At 45.1% G+C, this 19317-nt stretch overlaps 1 protein-coding gene, 1 long non-coding RNA gene and 1 pseudogene across 4 annotated transcripts in view; 2 read left to right on the forward strand and 1 right to left on the reverse strand.

Annotated features, from left to right (window-relative positions):
* Nucleotides 1–210: 210 nt before the first annotated feature.
* Nucleotides 211–16255, reverse strand: LOC109559479 (uncharacterized). The gene is made up of 2 exons (XR_002180779.2): nucleotides 15515–16255; nucleotides 211–1807 (listed from the first exon to the last, which is right to left on the reverse strand). It is a non-coding gene; the product is annotated as an uncharacterized lncRNA (long non-coding RNA).
* Nucleotides 3762–4917, forward strand: LOC109559478 (voltage-dependent anion-selective channel protein 2 pseudogene; annotated as a pseudogene).
* Nucleotides 16256–16446: 191 nt separating the features above from the next.
* Nucleotides 16447–19317, forward strand: part of ABTB3 (ankyrin repeat and BTB domain containing 3) — a 332144-nt gene continuing 329273 nt past the window's right edge. For 2 of the 3 annotated variants that reach the window (XM_019961249.2, XM_019961248.2), the window contains exon 1: nucleotides 16447–18145. In XM_019961249.2, coding sequence (XP_019816808.1) covers nucleotides 16999–18145 — 1147 coding nt within the window. In that variant the 5' untranslated portion in view covers nucleotides 16447–16998. The remainder of the gene's footprint in view (nucleotides 18146–19317) is intronic. The other variant, XM_019961247.2, reaches the window with a different exon arrangement.

The raw sequence follows: 19317 nt of genomic DNA on the forward strand, positions 1-19317 counted from the left end.
AGTCAGGAAGATCCCCTGGAGGAGGGAATGGCTACCCACTCCAATATCCTTGCCTATAGAATGCCATGGACAGAGGGGCCTGGCAGGCTATAGTCCATAGGGTCACAAAGAGTCGGACACGACTGAAGCCACTGAGCATGCCACACACACACACACACACACAGATGAAAAACTTACTAAAAGCCAGCCACTTATACTCAAACATGGGTCTTTATGACCGCAAGTCCACACTTCTTTTTTATTGAATGAAAGATTCTTTAAATTCTTTAGTGCTTTACCATTTTCAAAAGATCCATGCACATGATTTCATATAACTCCATAATAACCCTTTTATTTTCCCTACCCCTATCTTTGCCCTCCCCTGTTCCCTCTGCCCATTGGTAATCGCTAGCTTGTTCTCTATATCTGTGAGTCTACTTCTTTTTTGTTTTATTCACTAGAGTATTTTTCAGATTTCACATACCCTGCAGTATATGTCTTTGTCTAGCTTATTTCACTCAAGTCTACACTCTCAACTACTGTTGCAGAGAGAGAAGAGGCTGCTATAGCTGCTGAGAGTGATGTTGAGATTAGCTAATAATTATTGATAAGGGCTGTAATGGAGTTACATAGTCAACGCTTTAAAGAAGCAAAAGCAAAGAAAGAGGCTTGTTTTATAGGGCAGGAAGATAGGAAGAATGTTCTTACTAAGGTGGTGCCATTTGAGATGGGCTTTGAAGGATCCATAGGAGTACAGTAGGGGCTGGTGGAGCATTCACTACAGAGGGAAGAGCGTGAGTAAAGACAGTGTATTTAAGAAACCATAACTCGTTCTCTGGGAGTGAGGGGGGAGGTAATCAAGGAAGATGGCAGCTAATAAGACTGGACAGAGAGCAGCGCTCCTTCTTTCTGATGCTGATGGGAGCTGCTTCTGAAAAATGACCCAGGCAACAGAGTTTTCTGCATGAGAAAATGAGACTGTCACTGGGCAGACAAAGTGAGGGACTTTTGGGAGCAGTTTCAACAGGAGGTGATGAACAATTTTACCAGAGTAAGAATAGTGGGAAGGAAGAAGGGACAGAATCAAAGCTTTCTCCTCTAAAAGTCTGCAGTATTACTTAGGGACATACCATAGTAAATACGCATCTTGAAATATCACCTTATCTTCCTGAGCTGGTCCTTGGCTTGTTTGTGCTTATACCCACCTATTTTGTATTGTAAGAACTACCTTCCCCAAATTCCCTTACCTTCCAGCTTCTTGATGGGTTTGGCCAATGGGATGCACTGGCAGAAGATGGAGGCAGGAGGAGGGGCAAGTCCAGGGTTTTTCTGCCCCTCTCTGCCTGCTATGGGTGGTGTTCCTGGCAGCAGCTATGTCTCATTCATGAGCCCAGATCCTGCTGGGCTGCCCCTCCCAACATGGAGCTACCTCTCCTGCTCGGCCTCCATTGTGGCTCTAGATCTTGCCACATGGCTTGGCTTCAGGTCTCTGATATCATCATCTTCTCTCTGTCCCTCCATCCTGGACATAGCACAGGCTTCTTGCTACTGCTACTTCCTCCCTTGTCTCCTTTCTGTTCCATTCAGTGCCTTAGCTCTCCCATCCCCTCTGGAACTTGCATTAGATTCCTTCAGATTGAAACTCCTACAGTATTTTTGTTTCCTGGCTAGACTCCCCACTTAAAGCAGAATTTCCTAATGGACAGGCACTGTATCTGTCCATTTTTAGAATTCCACAAGGAGGAAGATAGAATTACTCAGAAAATACTTGATTGATTCCGGGCCTTGGATCCCACTAGTAATCCTCATTGGCTCACTGATGTGGGATCTGAAAAGAGAAGACACAGAAGAAAGGGGAATGAATTTTAATTCCTTATTCTACATGCTTAGCTTGAATTATAGTATAATTTCTACCCATTCATTCATTCAATCAACAAGCATGTATTGAGTGCCTAGCAAGTGCTGGGGATATAGCAGTGATCCTTTCCTTGGGGAGTTTACATTTTAGTAGAGGACTTTGATGATGCTAGAAAAGAGCCTGATGCTGTGAAAGATTGAGGGCAGGAAGAGAATGGGGTGATAGAAGGTGAGATGGCTGGATGGCATCACCAACTCAATGGTCATGAGTTTGAGCAAACTCCAGGAGATGGTGAAGGACAGGGGAGCCTAGCATGCTGCAGTCCATGGGGTTGCAAAGAGTTGGACAAGACTTAAGAACTGAACAGCAACAATTAATGCACCAACAAGCCACTGAGGAGAAGGGGCTGGCTCATTTTTTTTCACTTCATTTTTTTCACAGAGTCACTGCCTGGGGATACCCTATCAGATAATCTGGTGAGGAGATGGAGACTTACAGGTGGAAAATAACAATAATGGTAGTATCATTTGAGGGGCAGATTCTGTGCTAAGACATCTATCCAACCAATCCAACAAGCATTTCTTGGGTACACTATGTGCTGGGTGATATGGTTTACAGAGCCAGCAAGACAAATAGGTCCACACACTCTTGGATCATATCGTCTAATTGGGATGAAAGACATTAAGCAAGTTAAAATTAGGGTACATGCTCTGACAGAGACGTATATGTGGTATGAGAGCTGATAATAGGGGAACTTGACCTAGCCTAGGGGTACTGGTGGTCCCCTAAGTCTTCTCCAAGGAAGTCAAGTTTTGGCTAAGCCTTGAAAGTCCAGGGGGTTGGGTGGTAGAAAGTGTTCTGGAGAAGTTTTCATCTGTATCTCATTTAAGCCACACATCAGAGGGTCCAGAAACTCAAGCAACTGTTTTCTGTTCTCTGCTGCTCTCTCAGTGCTTGTCACCAACATCCTCAGCTTTTAACTGACCAGACTGCTTGCAAATAATGAACTTGGAGAGAACAGCTCCTCCAGAGTCTATCAATCAAATAAATTGTCCTCCTATGGAATAACACTCCCAGAGGAGCAGAAGCTACATTCATGGTAGCCATTATGATTGTTTACAAATATTCCAGTTCCCTTTCTGAGTACATGTGAGATTATGCTTTGAAGTTCTTTTAAGTTAGATACAGTTGTATGAATGGCATTAGCCAGTGAAATATGAGTGTATAACTTCCAGGTGAAAACTTTAAAAGTCAGAGTGTTGTTCTTTTGTTCTCACTGCTTTTCCTGCCTCATAAATTTTGAAAGCATGTGCAGTGATGGTGCTTCCAAGAGCCTGGGCCCCTAAGTGAACACTACAAGTAGTGTAGTTAAGCTATCAACCCATGTTGCACATTGGACCTAAACAAGAAAGAAAGCATTGCTGTTTTAGGCTGTTGAAATTTGGGAATTGTTTGTTACTGAAGCATTATCTAGCATAACCTGACTGATACAAGATTGTTTGTGTATTTTCTTTTCCTCTTCTCAGTGATGAGTAACCAGTTGCTCTAAACTAGATAAGCCAAACACATTACATACCTGAAAATTTGACATAAGCATTATTTCCCAGTTTTGCAGCTAGAAGTCAAGAACAATCACAGATAGGGCTGCAACTGGGCTTTGTTCACAGGACAGACTAACTATAATATGCAAACTTTACCCCACTCACCCAACAATGTCACCCGGCTCCTAAGGAAGAACAGAGAGAGGTTTATGGAGCTGGGAAAAGGGAAGACTTTTGGCTTGGGAATGCCATTTACAGCTCTTTATAAAATCTCTGGGTTCTGATGGGGATAGGGCAAGTTGTTTCTGCATGATTGTGGCCCTTCTTTCCTTTTCATAGTTAATCTTATAGGCCTACTAATTTTTTTATTTCAGGGAGGCAAGGCATATTGGACAACTATGGTCTTAAAATGTTTCAGAATTGAGCCCGACGCCGAGCGAGCTGAACGGCCTCAGCTGCTAGCGGAGTGGCAGCGGCGCCTTCCCTTCCCCCCCGGAGACCAGCAGATCACCTCTCCCCACGGCCTCGCCATGGCGACCTATGGACAGAACTGCACGCAGCCAATGTGTATTCCTCCATCATATGCTGACCTTGGCAAAGCTGCCAGAGATATATTCAACAAAGGATTTGGTTTTGGGTTGGTGAAACTGGATGTGAAAACAAAGTCGTGCAGTGGCGTGGAATTCTCAACATCTGGTTCATCTAATACAGACACTGGTAAAGTTACTGGGACCTTGGAGACCAAATATAAATGGTGTGAGTATGGTCTGACTTTCACAGAAAAGTGGAACACTGATAACACTCTGGGAACAGAAATCGCTATTAAAGACCAGATTTGCCAAGGTTTGAAACTGACATTTGATACCACCTTTTCACCAAACACAGGAAAGAAAAGTGGTAAAATCAAGTCTTCTTACAAGAGGGAATGTATAAACCTTGGTTGTGATGTTGACTTTGATTTTGCTGGACCTGCAATCCATGGTTCGGCTGTCTTCGGTTATGAGGGCTGGCTTGCTGGGTACCAGATGACCTTTGACAGTGCCAAATCAAAGCTGACAAGGAATAACTTTGCAGTGGGCTACAGGACTGGGGACTTCCAGCTACACACTAATGTCAATGATGGTACAGAATTTGGAGGATCAATTTATCAGAAAGTATGTGAAGATCTTGACACTTCAGTAAACCTTGCTTGGACATCAGGAACCAACTGCACTCGCTTTGGAATTGCAGCTAAATATCAACTGGATCCCACTGCTTCCATTTCTGCAAAAGTCAACAACTCTAGTTTAATTGGAGTGGGCTATACTCAGACTCTGAGGCCTGGTGTGAAGCTTACACTGTCTGCCCTGGTAGACAGGAAGAACATTAATGCTGGAGGCCACAAACTTGGGCTTGCCCTGGAATTGGAGGCTTAATTCAGCTGAAAGAAACCTCTGGAAATGGGTATCAGATTTGGCCTTAATATATTTCCAGTGTGACCAGCAGGCTTCCCCCACCCCACCCCCCGAAGGTGATCAAAACAAAGGATGATCTAAACAAGAGCTGTATTTTAAATATTTAGACAGTTACTTGTTAGCTGGTTTCTAGTTCAATTGGTTGTCTATCTAGTTACCAATACTGCAGTCATGCAGTCACCTATACATTATTTAAATGTATTTAACTGTTAAATGCGCTACCCACCGATTCCCAAAACAATGAATTTCACCTTTTTCTCAAGCGCACATGGAACCTTCTCCAGGATAGATCACATCCTGGGCCATAAACCTAGCCTTGGTAAATTCAAAAAAATAGAAATCATTCCAAGCATTTTTTCTGACCACAATGCAGTAAGATTAGATCTCAATTACAGGAGAAAAACTATTAAAAATTCCAACATATGGAGGCTGAACAACACGCTGCTGAATAACCAACAAATCACAGAAGAAATCAAAAAAGAAATCAAAATTTGCATAGAAACGAATGAATATGAAAACACAACAACCCAAAACCTGTGGGACACGGTAAAAGCAGTCCTAAGGGGAAAGTTCATAGCAATACAGGCACACCTCAAGAAACAAGAAAAAAGTCAAATAAATAACCTAACTCTACACCTAAAGCAACTGGAAAAGGAAGAAATGAAGAACCCCAGGGTTAGTAGAAGGAAAGAAATCTTAAAAATTAGAGCAGAAATAAATGCAAAAGAAACAAAAGAGACCATAGCAAAAATCAACAAAACCAAAAGCTGGTTCTTTGAAAGGATAAATAAAATTGACAAACCATTAGCCAGACTCATCGAGAAACAAAGGGAGAAAAATCAAATCAACAAAATTAGAAACGAAAATGGAGAGATCACAACAGACAACACAGAAATACAAAGGATCATAAGAGACTACTATCAACAATTATATGCCAATAAAATGGACAACGTGGAAGAAATGGACAAATTCTTAGAAAAGTACAACTTTCCAAAACTGGACCAGGAAGAAATAGAAAATCTTAACAGACCCATCACAAGCACGGAAATTGAAACTGTAATCAAAAATCTTCCAACAAACAAAAGCCCCGGTCCAGACGGCTTCACAGCTGAATTCTACCAAAAATTTAGAGAAGAGCTAACACCTATCCTGCTCAAACTCTTCCAGAAAATTGCAGAGGAAGGTAAACTTCCAAACTCATTCTATGAGGCCACCATCACCCTAATACCAAAACCTAACAAAGATCCCACAAAAAAAGAAAACTACAGGCCAATATCACTGATGAACATAGATGCAAAAATCCTTAACAAAATTCTAGCAATCAGAATCCAACAACACATTTAAAAGATCATACACCATGACCAAGTGGGCTTTATCCCAGGGATGCAAGGATTCTTCAATATCCGCAAATCAATCAATGTAATACACCACATTAACAAATTGAAAAATAAAAACCATATGATTATCTCAATAGATGCAGAGAAAGCCTTTGACAAAATTCAACATCCATTTATGATAAAAACTCTCCAGAAAGCAGGAATAGAAGGAACATACCTCAACATAATAAAAGCTATATATGACAAACCCACAGCAAACATTATCCTCAATGGGGAAAAATTGAAAGCATTTCCTCTAAAGTCAGGAACAAGACAAGGGTGCCCACTTTCACCATTACTATTCAACATAGTTTTGGAAGTTTTGGCCACAGCAATCAGAGCAGAAAAAGAAATAAAAGGAATCCAAATTGGAAAAGAAGAAGTAAAACTCTCACTATTTGCAGATGACATGATCCTCTACATAGAAAATCCTAAAGATTCCACCAGAAAATTACTAGAAATAATCAATGACTATAGTAAAGTTGCAGGATATAAAATCAACACACAGAAATCCCTTGCATTCCTATACACTAATAATGAGAAAACAGAAAGAGAAATTAAGGAAACAATTCCATTCACCATTGCAACGGAAAGAATAAAATACTTAGGAATATATCTACCTAAAGAAACTAAAGACCTATATATAGAAAACTATAAAACACTGGTGAAAGAAATCAAAGAGGACACTAATAGATGGAGAAATATACCATGTTCATGGATTGGAAGAATCAATATAGTGAAAATGAGTATACTACCCAAAGCAATTTATAGATTCAATGCAATCCCTATCAAGCTACCAACAGTATTCTTTACAGAGCTAGAACAAATAATTTCACAATTTGTATGGAAATACAAAAAACCTCGAATAGCCAAAGCGATCTTGAGAAAGAAGAATGGAACTGGAGGAATCAACCTACCTGACTTCAGGCTCTACTACAAAGCCACAGTTATCAAGACAGTATGGTACTGGCACAAAGACAGAAATATTGATCAATGAATAAAATAGAAAGCCCAGAGATAAATCCATGCACATATGGACACCTTATCTTTGACAAAGGAGGCAAGAATATACAATGGATTAAAGACAATCTCTTTAACAAGTGGTGCTGGGAAATCTGGTCAACCACTTGTAAAAGAATGAAACTAGACCACTTTCTAACACCATACACAAAAATAAACTCAAAATGGATTAAAGATCTAAACGTAAGACCAGAAACTATAAAACTCCTAGAGGAGAACATAGGCAAAACACTCTCCGACATATATGACAGCAGGATCCTCTATGACCCACCTCCCAGAATATTGGAAATAAAAGCAAAAATAAACAAATGGGACCTAATTAACCTTAAAAGCTTCTGCTCAAAGGAAACTATTAGCAAGGTGAAAAGACAGCCTTCAGAATGGGAGAAAATAATAGCAAATGAAACAACTGACAAACAACTAATCTCAAAAATATACAAGCCACTCCTACAGCTCAACTCCAGAAAAATAAACGACCCAATCAAAAAATGGGCCAAAGAACTAAATAGACATTTCTCCAAAGAAGACATACAGATGGCTAACAAACACATGAAAAGATGCTCAACATCATTCATTATCAGAGAAATGCAAATCAAAACCACTATGAGGTACCATTTCACACCAGTCAGAATGGCTGCGATCCAAAAGTCTACAAATAATAAATGCTGGAGAGGGTGTGGAGAAAAGGGAACCCTCTTACACTGTTGGTGGGAATGCAAACTAGTACAGCCACTATGGAGAACAGTGTGGAGATTCCTTAAAAAACTGGAAATAGAACTGCCTTATGATCCAGCAATCCCACTGCTGGGCATACACACTGAGGAAACCAGAAGGGAAAGAGACACGTGTACCCCAATGCTCATCGCAGCACTGTTTATAATAGCCAGGACATGGAAGCAACCTAGATGTCCATCAGCAGATGAATGGATAAGAAAGCTGTGGTACATATACACAATGGAGTATTACTCAGCCATTAAAAAGAATACATTTGAATCAGTTCTAATGAGGTGGATGAAACTGGAGCCTATTATATAGAGTGAAGTAAGTCAGAAGGAAAAACATAAATACAGTATACTAACGCATATATATGGAATTTAGAAAGATGGTAACAATAACCCTGTGTATGAGATAGCAAAAGAGACACTGATGTATAGAACAGTCTTATGGACTCTGTGGGAGAGGGAGAGGGTGGGAAGATTTGGGAGAATGGCATTGAAACATGTAAAATATCATGTAAGAAACGAGTTGCCAGTCCAGGTTCGATGCACGATACTGGATGCTTGGGGCTAGTGCACTGGGACGACCCAGAGGGATGGTATAGGGAGGGAGGAGGGAGGAGGGTTCAGGATGGGGAACACATGTATACCTGTGGTGGATTCATTTTGATATTTGGCAAAACTAATACAATTATGTAAAGTTTAAAAATAAAATAAAATTAGGAGTTAAAAAAAAATGTTTCAGAATTAAGTCCAAACTCCTCAAAATGCCCTCTGGGCCTTTATGCTGGTGGGTGCCTCCCTCCTCCACCTCATCTTACAAATTCCTTCCTCTACTTCTCAGCTAGGCAGCGATGACCTTCTGCCAGTTCCTCCAAACAACTCAGTTTTCTTTTGATCCCGTACCCTTGTATGTGGTGTTTCTGCTTTGGGGGGATATTTCCCCTATTTGGTAAGTTCCTACTCATCCTCGAAGTCTGACCATCCAAGTCTCTTCTTCCAGAAAGCCATCTCTGACCACCCACCTTGGGCTAGGGTCCCCTTCTTCAGGTCTCCCCTGGCACACACAGTCCTGTGGCACTGATTCAGAAAGTGGACTTTGGAGTTGAAATGTCTGGGTTAAAATTCTGTGTCCACATTTTACAGCCCTTCAACTTTGGGTAAATTGCTCAGCTTCTTTGCACCTCAGTTTTCTCATCAATAAAGTGGGGATGCTGACAGGGTAGGTGCATGTAAAATGCTTAAAACAGTTGTCTGGCACAAAGTACATTCTCAGAAAGTGTTAGGGTTTGTAATGATTATCATATTAATGTACAATTCTGACAACTACAGGTGGAATCTTTAGATCAGTGAACCCCAGATATAGTATATCAATTGAATATGAATAATGTTTATCCACATGCATGCAGCTCTACCCATTTGTCAAAGGCTGCATGACCCTAAGACATGAAGAATCAATGCTGAGAGGGCCATGATTGCCCTGGGATCTGCTCTCAGAGCTGCCTCATATTAACAGGTGCATCTACAGCTCTTGCTGAAAAGTTACTTCTTTAAAGTTCTTTGCATTGTGTGACCTATTCCCACTCGACAAATGAGCAAGCCATTATGTTGACTGTGATTCTTTCTTTCAGGAGAAAGTTCAGAAGAAGTAGGCATATATGTCCATTTCTGATGTGGAGCTTCTCTTGTGGCTCAGCTGCAAGGAATCCACCTGCAATGCGGGAGACCTGGGTTTGATCCCTGGGTTGAGAAGGTCCTCTGGAGAAGGGAAAGGCTACCCACTCCAGTATTCTGGTCTGGAGAATGCCATGGACTGTATAGTCCATGGGGTCGCAAAGAGTCAGACACGACTGAGCGACTTTCACTTCACACTGATGTGGAGCAGATTGAAGTTGGGGTGGACTCATCAATAGTCTTCTACCTAATGACAGAGTCTTCCACTCACAAAGACACACACAGCAAAGGGATCATTGCTGAGCTTTACACACATTCACTATGTACCCAAGAAATAGCTGATGTTTGCCAGGGGCTCGCTCAGAAATAGTGCAGTGAAACATACACAGTCTGTTAATTCATGTGTGTAATTCTTGAACTTCCCTATCTGGAAACTCGCTGCACTTGCAGCTCTTATTAATGTCTCTGTTTCCACTAGAAGCTCAACAAGGGTAGTACTCAGAAGGAAAGCTGAGTCCCTATTGCCCCCAGTGACAAGCACTGTGCCTGACCCATAATAGAAGTAACCAACACTAGTTGAGCATTTACAGTGCGGGCCAGACAGTGTTCTAATGACCTCATTTAGTCCTCACAGTCAACCTATCGAGGTATTGTTATTATCCCCAATTAAAGACAAAGAATAGAGGCCTGGTGAGGCACAGAGAGGCTAAACAACTTGTTCAAGATTACATGGGTAGAAAGCAATGAAGCCAGGCTTCCAAACCAAATGGCCTTGTTTGTTCCTACCCAGTAGATGCATAGAAAGCATGTGATAAAGCTCTCAACACGTGTGACCCCAGCTGAACGAGGCTGGTTCACATTATGGTTGTTGGGTTGGTTGCTATGCTTGCTGCTTGGTTTCCAGAATGCTGAAGAATGAAAGATTATATTAATACTTTGATTGACAGCTAGGCTTCAGAATAACGGGCAGAAAATTATTTAATTTTCTTTGGAAAACAGCTTTCTGGCTTTGGTAAAATGATACCTGTTTATTGTAAACACTTCAGAAGTATAAACAGAAACTTTTTTAAAAATCAAAAAACAAAAGAAGAAGGAAACACCAGGAATGGAACTAGAATCAATAAAACTCCTTTTAAAAAATCTTCAAAAATCCAATAAACTAGTTATAGCTATTATTTCCAACCCTTCAGGCAAGTTTACATATTTATATACATATTTAGCTCTATATAAAACATTTTACATAAATGGGATCATATTAAATATGCAATTCTAAGACCTATTTTCAAAAATTTCTTCACTCCCCAATATGCTATGGAAAGAAAGATCATCATTATTCTTCAAGACCTCTAAATATTTCCCTATCTGAATTAATATAATTATTTCATCAGGCCCTATTGAAAGACATTTAGGTTGTTTCCCCAAGTCCTCTGTTAAAACAGCATTACAAAGAACATCCTGTATATTTTTGAAAAATTCACGAGAATCACCTTAGATAATATCAGAAGATATGATTTCTGAGAAACCACAGGGAGTACACATTGACATTTTGATACATATCGACAGACTGCCCTCCCAAAATATCGCCCCAGTTTAGGTCCCATCACGACACCCATTCATCACGACTGACTTTATAAATCTTTGCTAATCTGATAGGCAAAATAACCCCAGTAATTTAATTTCTGTTTGTTTGTTTTTTTTTTTTAAGATATTGATTTATTTGGCTGTGCTGGGCGGGTCTTAGTTACAGCATGTGGGATCTTTTTTAGTTGCAACATGTCAATCCTTAAGAGGAATCTAGATCCCTGAACCAGGGAATCAACATGCACCCCCTGTATTGGGAGCATGGAATCTTAGCCACTGGACCACCAGGGAAGTCCCTAAAAAATCTTTAATGTATGTTCATTGTTGATCTGCATTTCTCCAAGGATAACATAGATATCAATAACACTTCTAGCTTTGACGAAGAGTTATTTATGTACAAAGAGGTTCATCCCCGCATTACTTATCCCAGTTAGAAAACAGAAAAACAACCAAATGGGGGAATCAACCCACCAGTTAAGGTATAAACATATGTCGGAATATTTTGTAGTTACACAAAAAAGAATATTTTGGATGAATATTTACTAGCATGGGGAAATGATTATAATATCAAGCTGGTGGAAATTTCTTAAGGAAAAATCAAAATGCAAAATTACAGAACAATTCCAACTCTGTCAAAATACATCTGTTAAAAGCAAAAGATGAGGAAAAAATAGATATGAAGGAAACACAAGTCATTAGTGTTGATTTCTGTGAGATGGAATTTGGGAAGATTTGAACTTTCTTTAGACTTTTTTTTGCAGATGCTGACTTTTCTGATAGTATGGGACTAATACTGAACATTTGGTTGCTGTGTTTATTTTTCTCAGTGCTTAGGGTGGTGTGCCCTCAGTACTTAACATTATCATTAATGATCTATTCCAGTAAACTAAATAGACATATGCTTTGGTTTATGCCTAATCACAAGGAACATGCTCATTAGTACTGAACCATGTTGGGGGCAAGATCCCAGCTTTCAAGGAGTGTGTCTTCTGGAAGGTGAGAGGAGGCATATGAGTATCTACAGTGTAACAGGCAGCAGTAGGTTCACTAAGATATGGCTAAGCCTCCTAGACAAGGTGACATTTCAGCCCAGCCTTGAAGCCTCATTTGGATTTTATATGTAACATTTGTCATTTTTTTTACTCTATAAGTAATGTGTTTATTGCAGAAAAGTAGGGAAATGAAGAAGATAATAACATTGTACATAGGGTAATTATCACATGTGAAACACTGTGTTAAATCCTATGTATGGAGAAATCTCATTTAACCCCTAGTTGCCCCAAAAGATGGGTGTGATTATTTGTGCATTCCACAGGCAAGGAAAGACAGAATAAAATAAATTGATGAGTCAATTCAGGGTACCTGATTGGAAAATTGGCATAGGCATTAATGGAACCCAAGTTGACCTGGTGCCATAGGAAAAAAATAAATAAATGTGAAGCCTATTGTTTCCATCTCTTTTCTTCCCTGTGCATGAGCTCTTCTTGGGTTCTTGCTGCCTACATTCTGAGTGGTCATCACTCAAGCAGTATCTGCACATAGGTGGAAACACTTCCCTGGTGGCTCAGATGGTAAAGCGCCTGCCTACAATGCGGAAGACCTGGGTTCGATCCCTGGGTCAGGAAGATCTCCTGGAGAAGGAAATGGCAACCCACTCCAGTACTCTTGCCTGGAAAATTCCATGGACGGAGGAGCCTTGTAGGCTACAGTCCATGGGGTCGCAAAGAGTCGGACACGACTGAGCAACTTCAATGTCAATGTCATGTCAAAGGCATACAAGTGGATGAGCTCACCAGGGAAACATGCAGAGGAGAAGAGAAAGGGCTCTGAGAACCAGTCCCAAACAACAGAGATGGATGCATCTTGCTAAATCAGGGCTGCATAGACAGGAGGCAGCGTCAGGAAAAACCTTGCTGTGGTAGTACTCTTGGAGCTGAATCTTAGAGGATGAGGCTTGCCAGATTCAGAAGAGGAAGACAAGTGTCCTTGAGCAGAGTGAGCAAAGGAAAGAACCTCTGCAAAGACTTATCAGATGCAAGGGACAACATGTTAAGTTGGAAAATCAGCAAGTGATTTCAGTATGGTTAGAATAAAGGTGTGTGTGTATGTGTATGTGTGTCTTTGTGTCTGTATGTTCATGTGTGTGCAGATATCTGTGTGGGTGTGTGAGTGCATCATGTGTCTATGTGACTGAATATGTTTTCAGGAGGCTAGGGTGATGACAGAGAGCCTAGAGGACAAAGCAGTTTTCAGATCATTGAAGACTGTGTATCCTTGTAGTCAATGGTATGTGAAAAAATACATATAGGGAAAGTTTTATTATGAGGAATTGGTTCATGTAATAGTGCAGAATGAGAAGTCTCATGATCTGACGTTTGCAAGCTTGGAGGCCCAGGGAAGCTGCTGGTATAATTCAGTCCAAGTCCAAAGACCTGAGAACCAGGGGAGCAGGTAATGTAAATCCCAGCCTAAGGGCTGAAGGAGATGAAATGTCCCAGCTCAGGGAGGTGGAGGTTGGGGAGTAATGAATTCTTCCTTTCTCTACCTTTTGTTTTACTCAGTCCCTTTGCAGACTGGATGATGCTCAGCCACAATGGTTGAAGGACAGGGAAGCCTAGCATGCTGCAGTCCATGGGATCGCAAAGAGTTGGACACGACTGAGTGACTGAACAACAACCACCCCAGTGGAGAGAGTAGTTTACTGAGTCCATCAATTCAAATGCTAATCCCACCTGGAAACATTCTCGAAGAAATACCCAGAACAGTGTTTAATCTGGGCACCTGTGGCTCACTCAAGCTGACACATAAAATTAACTATCACAATCTCTTTTAAAAGGTTTGGAATATTATGGGAAAAGTCTGAGAACAGAATGAGATTGGCTGAAGGCCAGCTAGCCAATATAAACTTTATTTATCTGCAAGGCAAATGAGAGCCTTTGAATTTACTACAAGACAGGAAGATGAGATGAGATAAGATGAGATCTTATAAGATAAGATGAGAACTGGGATTTTGGAAGATTCTTGGATTTGATGGTTTGGTGAAGAAGAGGCAGGAGAGAAGGAGACCAGTTGGTAGAATATTGTAATAGTCAACAGAAAGAGATGATGGGCATAGATATTAGGATGGTAGCTACAGGGTAATGGTCATTTATTAGGGTGAAGGGTCATTTATTAGGGTGAAGGGATGAGTAATGGTAGATTTGGGCTGACAGAGATGAGAGACATCAGACAATCGACTGGGTTATCTGGGAAAATCCATAATTGAACCAGCAATTCAAAAGCATGTCCTTCCTTCACCAATGTACAACAAATATTGCCTCCTCTGTGTCAAGCCTGTGCGTGGGGAATCTGTAGTTCAGTGTGGAATCTAACCAGTAACCAGACTGCAGCAACCTAGTGTTACAAGGGCCCAGAAATCAACAGCCTCAGAAGTGGCGGAGGCGTTGAAACACCCAAGACAGTACCGAGTGTTAAAAAGACACCAGGCCCCAAATGGAATCCCAGATGGCACTAGTGGTAAAAACAAACAAACAAAACCCCACCTTCCAATGCATGTAGACATAAGAGACACAGGTTCAATTCCTGGGTTGGGAAGATCCCCTGGAGGAGGGCACAGCAACCCATTCCAGTATTCTTGCCTAGAGTATCTCATGGACAAAGGGCCTGGTGGGCTACTGTCCATAGTGTGCAAAGAGTCAGATACAACTGAAGCGACTTAGCGCATGCTAAGCTCCACCTGGCTCTTCCAGAAATGGAATCTTAAACTAGTCAATCAGGAATCACTTGAGAGCAATAGTTAAGTAATCTACCTTCTAGACCCCCTGCCATCCCCGAAAGGAAAGCAACCTAGCAATAACCAACCTTTTCTTTTGCCTGGTGTAACTTCCTTGTTCCCTCTCCATTCTGTCTATGTAAGTCTTTGATTTCCTACAGCTCCTCCAAGCTCCTTTCCATCTGCTACATGCAAAACTGCCAGATTTGCAAATGGTTGAATAAAGCCAATAAGAGCTTTAAAATTTACTTGAATTTTGTTTTGTAACATGAAGGATCTGGGCTACCTTCCCTAGAAGGGCATTTTTAAGCTAGAAACTCAGAGCAAGCCAGAGCAGGAGAGTCCCCTACCCTCTGGCAGAGACAGTGGGACTGCTGATCCCCAGGTGAATAAGATTTGGTTTCTGCCCTGGTGGATGGGGACAATTAACAGGACAATGCTATTGGACATAAATGCAATTAAGACATGCATATAGATCACTCTTTAGTTAAAAAAAAAAAAAAAAGAAAAAACAACTCTTGAGCTGTCTGGAACTATACCCACCAGAATGTCAAAGTGAGACTTCCCAGGTGGCTCAGTGGTAAAGAATTTGCCTGCCAACCAGGAGATGCAGGTTTTGTCCTTGGGTTAGGAAGATCCTCTGGAGAAGGGAATGGCAACCCACTCCGGTATTCTTGCCTGGAAAATCCGGTGAACAGAGGAGCCTGGGGGGCTACAGTTCATGGGGTCGAAAAGAGTGCGACAGGGCTTAGCGACTAAACCACAGCAAGCCCTCCATCCAGTCCACCCCCAGGCACTTGAAGGATGGACTCAGGGTCCTCCTGGGTACTAAATGAAGGAATGTAGTTCACGAGCCCTGGTGTCTGTCGGCTAATGTCCAGAGACAGCCTTCCAGCCTTGTCCATTCCTTATCCCTCTGCTTGTCTGGTTTCTTATCTCCACTCTGGCAAACTGGGTCTGAAAGAGGGTAGCATTAATTGTTTTGGGCACCCGAAGGTGGAGGAGGCAGGAGAGGAAGAAAAAACATACTTTGTGTGTACTAGAGAAAGAAAAAGGAAAGTGAAATCCGAAACCCAAGCGCATAAAGCGACCCCAAGCAGACACATTGTGAACCGCTGGGGGGAGCACAACTCGGTGGGTGGGTGGGTCACCTGTCCAACCTACCCAACCTACGCTTCTCCAGGTCTGGTATCAAAGCCGAAGCCTGAAGGGTAGGGACAGCAGGGATAATCATCCTGCTTTTCTAATAATCATCCGCGTTTCTAAGCTCCCACTGCCCCCCACACACACCCACCTCTAGTTCTCAGGCCCCAGCTCACCACTTCCTGCAGCCTCGGTCCCAGGTCGGGGGCGTGCTTGAGGGGCGGGGCTGCGTGGAGCCGAGGAATATATATATATATTTATTTAAAGGTAATTAGCATCCTCCAATCCCATTGGCTCTCCGCCGGCCCTGCTTTACATACGCCCGCCCCGCTGGCTGCCCAGGGCTTGCGGGGTTCCGCAGGGTTTGCAGCCGCCGCGGTCGCTGCTGCTCTTCCGTGCCGGGCGGGCGAACACGGAGTGAACCCCGGCCCGGGAACCGGGAACCGGGGAGCCGAGAGCCAAGAGCCAGCTGCCGGCGGAGCTGCTGCCGCGGCGGCATCTGAATAAATTTCCGTCCTACGAACACCGAGGCCGGCGTCCAGCGGCTTCTGCGCCCAGCCCGGCCCAGTAGGGAGAGGATCAGACACTTTTATTTTATTTTGGAAGAAAGGGGCGAGTCCGGCGTGAGCCTCTACCCCGGCCTGGCTCGCTCCTTAGCGCGCCCCAGATCCGGCCTGGGCTCTGGAAGATGACTCCCTGGTGTGCCCTGTGGATTCCAGCGGCGGCGGCTCGGGGAGGCATCCGAAAGTAGTCACACTTGGTAGCAGCGGCTGGTGGAAAAGTGAGCCGAGGCGGCGCTGACTCGGCTCTTCCCGCGCCCCGGCGCCCGCTGCTCCTCGCTGCTCCTTCCCCTTGGCTTCCCGGCGGCATGAAGTGGCGCAGCGATGGCCAGGAGAGGTAAGAAGCCGGTGGTGCGGACGCTGGAGGATCTAACGCTGGACTCGGGTTATGGTGGCGCGGCGGACTCAGTGCGCTCCTCCAACTTGTCCCTGTGCTGTTCCGACTCGCACCCGGCGTCCCCGTATGGCGGGAGCTGCTGGCCGCCTCTAACTGACTCCATGCACAGCCGGCACAACAGCTTTGACACTGTCAACACTGCCCTGGTGGAAGACTCCGAGGGGCTGGACTGTGCCGGCCAGCACTGCTCGCGGCTGCTGCCGGACCTCGACGAGGTCCCCTGGACCCTCCAGGAGCTGGAGGCGTTGCTCCTGCGCTCACGGGATCCCCGGGCAGGCCCGGTGGCCCCCGGCGGCCTGCCTAAAGACGCACTGGCCAAGCTGTCGACGCTGGTGAGCCGGGCGCTGGTACGCATCGCCAAGGAGGCACAGCGCCTGAGCCTGCGCTTCGCCAAGTGCACCAAGTATGAGATCCAGAGCGCCATGGAGATCGTGCTGTCCTGGGGCCTGGCGGCGCACTGCACGGCGGCCGCGCTGGCCGCGCTGTCCCTCTACAACATGAGCAGTGCCGGTGGCGACCGCCTGGGCCGCGGCAAATCGGCGCGCTGCGGCCTCACCTTCTCTGTGGGCCGCGTGTACCGCTGGATGGTGGACAGCCGCGTGGCGCTGCGCATCCACGAGCACGCAGCCATCTACCTGACGGCCTGCATGGAGAGCCTATTCCGGGACATCTACGCGCGGGTCGTGGCCTCCGGGCTGCCCAGGAGCTGCAGCGGCCTGGGCCCGGGCTCCAGCTCCGGCCCAGGCCAAGGCTCGGGCCCCGGAGCAGCCCCCGCGGCGGATAAGGAGCGGGAGGTCCCCGGAGGGGGAGCGGCGAGCGGCGGCGCCTGCAGCGCAGCCAGCAGCGCCAGCGGAGGCAGCAGCTGTTGCGCCCCGCCGACCGTCGCTGCTGCTGCCGCCGCCGCCGCAGCCCCACCGGCAGCCGCCGCCAACCACCACCACCACCACCACCACGCGCTCCACGAGGCGCCCAAGTTCACCGTGGAGACGCTGGAGTACACGGTCAACAACGACTCCGAGATCTGGGGGCTGCTGCAGCCCTACCAGCACCTCATCTGCGGGAAGAACGCCAGCGGTAAGTGGTCGCGCGGGTGCCGCCCCCTCCCATCCAACGCGTCCAACTCTCTCCTAAGTTGGCCCTTCGGTCCCCTCCCGCGTCCTTTCGGCCGCCCGCTGCTCTTAAACCTCTGAGGGGACCACCGATCTGAAGACGGCCAGAAACCCCACCTAGTGCCTCCTGCTTTCGGGATGCGCTGCGCGTACTTTACGTGGTTGGTAGCGTCCCAGGCTAGAGAGCTTGCGGTTCCGCCCGCGATTCCGGGTGGAGCGGCGGCTGCCTCCTGCAGGCAGAACACAGCGCCACTTTGGGGGGCGATCATTTGCGCCTAGTATACATTTCTGCCAGAGCCCTGTGGAGTTTTTGTTTTTTGTTTTAGACCTTAAAGATGACAAATACGCGGGCGAAGGAGTTTGGCTCCCTGGGACTCGGGAGGAGACGCTTTTCTCCCTCAGCCGCCCGATTCCGCTTGCTTCCCGGCGCCCTCGGGACGCCGTCGGTGAGCTGGTGAAGGAGACGCCCCGTAGCTGTAAAGGCAGACTGAGAGCTCACTCGGCCTAGAAACAGTCGGGGAAATGTGTACGTGGTGAGAGGGTGGAACGGGCAATTTTTCTGGGGCAGTTTTTGAGGCCAGAGCTCACAGCTGGTGGGCGCTGCGCAATGGACAACCCCCCGGATGGAGACCTCCCAGCTTTTGCCGCTGTTGGCTGTCTGGGAGCTGCGGCTGTCACCACTTGGCTTAAGGGATCCCGTCAGGATGGGAGTGGGGCGGAGTTCCGGGGAGACTGCCGGTTTAAGAGGTGGTTTCCAGTAGGTTCTGTCATTCCTCTCCGCACCCCCTATTTTGAAGGCCGGAGCTGGGTGGGTTTGAACCTGCAGTTCTGGTGGCGGAGGGGGTGGGGCCGGGGCGTTTGTTTTTGAGAGCTCGAGCTGGCGGTCCTGCCTGTCTGCGAAAGCCGGAGCTAGACACTTCAAAGCTTCAATTTTCCACAGGAAATGGTAGAAGTGTAACTGGAGACTCCAAAAGCGAAATAAAACTTTGTTACATATTCGGCGGTTTGGCTGGAGGCTGCTTGGTTGGAGCTGAAATGCAGTCTTTCTGGGCAGATTTCATTCATGTTGCTGCCTGTCGTTTTCCCCGGGCCTAAGCAGAGATGCAACGGGCGTGGCCCGGCCTCTGGGGGTGCCAA

The sequence above is a fragment of the Bos indicus genome, chromosome 5 (assembly GCF_029378745.1).
Source record: "Bos indicus isolate NIAB-ARS_2022 breed Sahiwal x Tharparkar chromosome 5, NIAB-ARS_B.indTharparkar_mat_pri_1.0, whole genome shotgun sequence".
Classification (NCBI taxonomy): Eukaryota; Metazoa; Chordata; class Mammalia; order Artiodactyla; family Bovidae; genus Bos; species Bos indicus.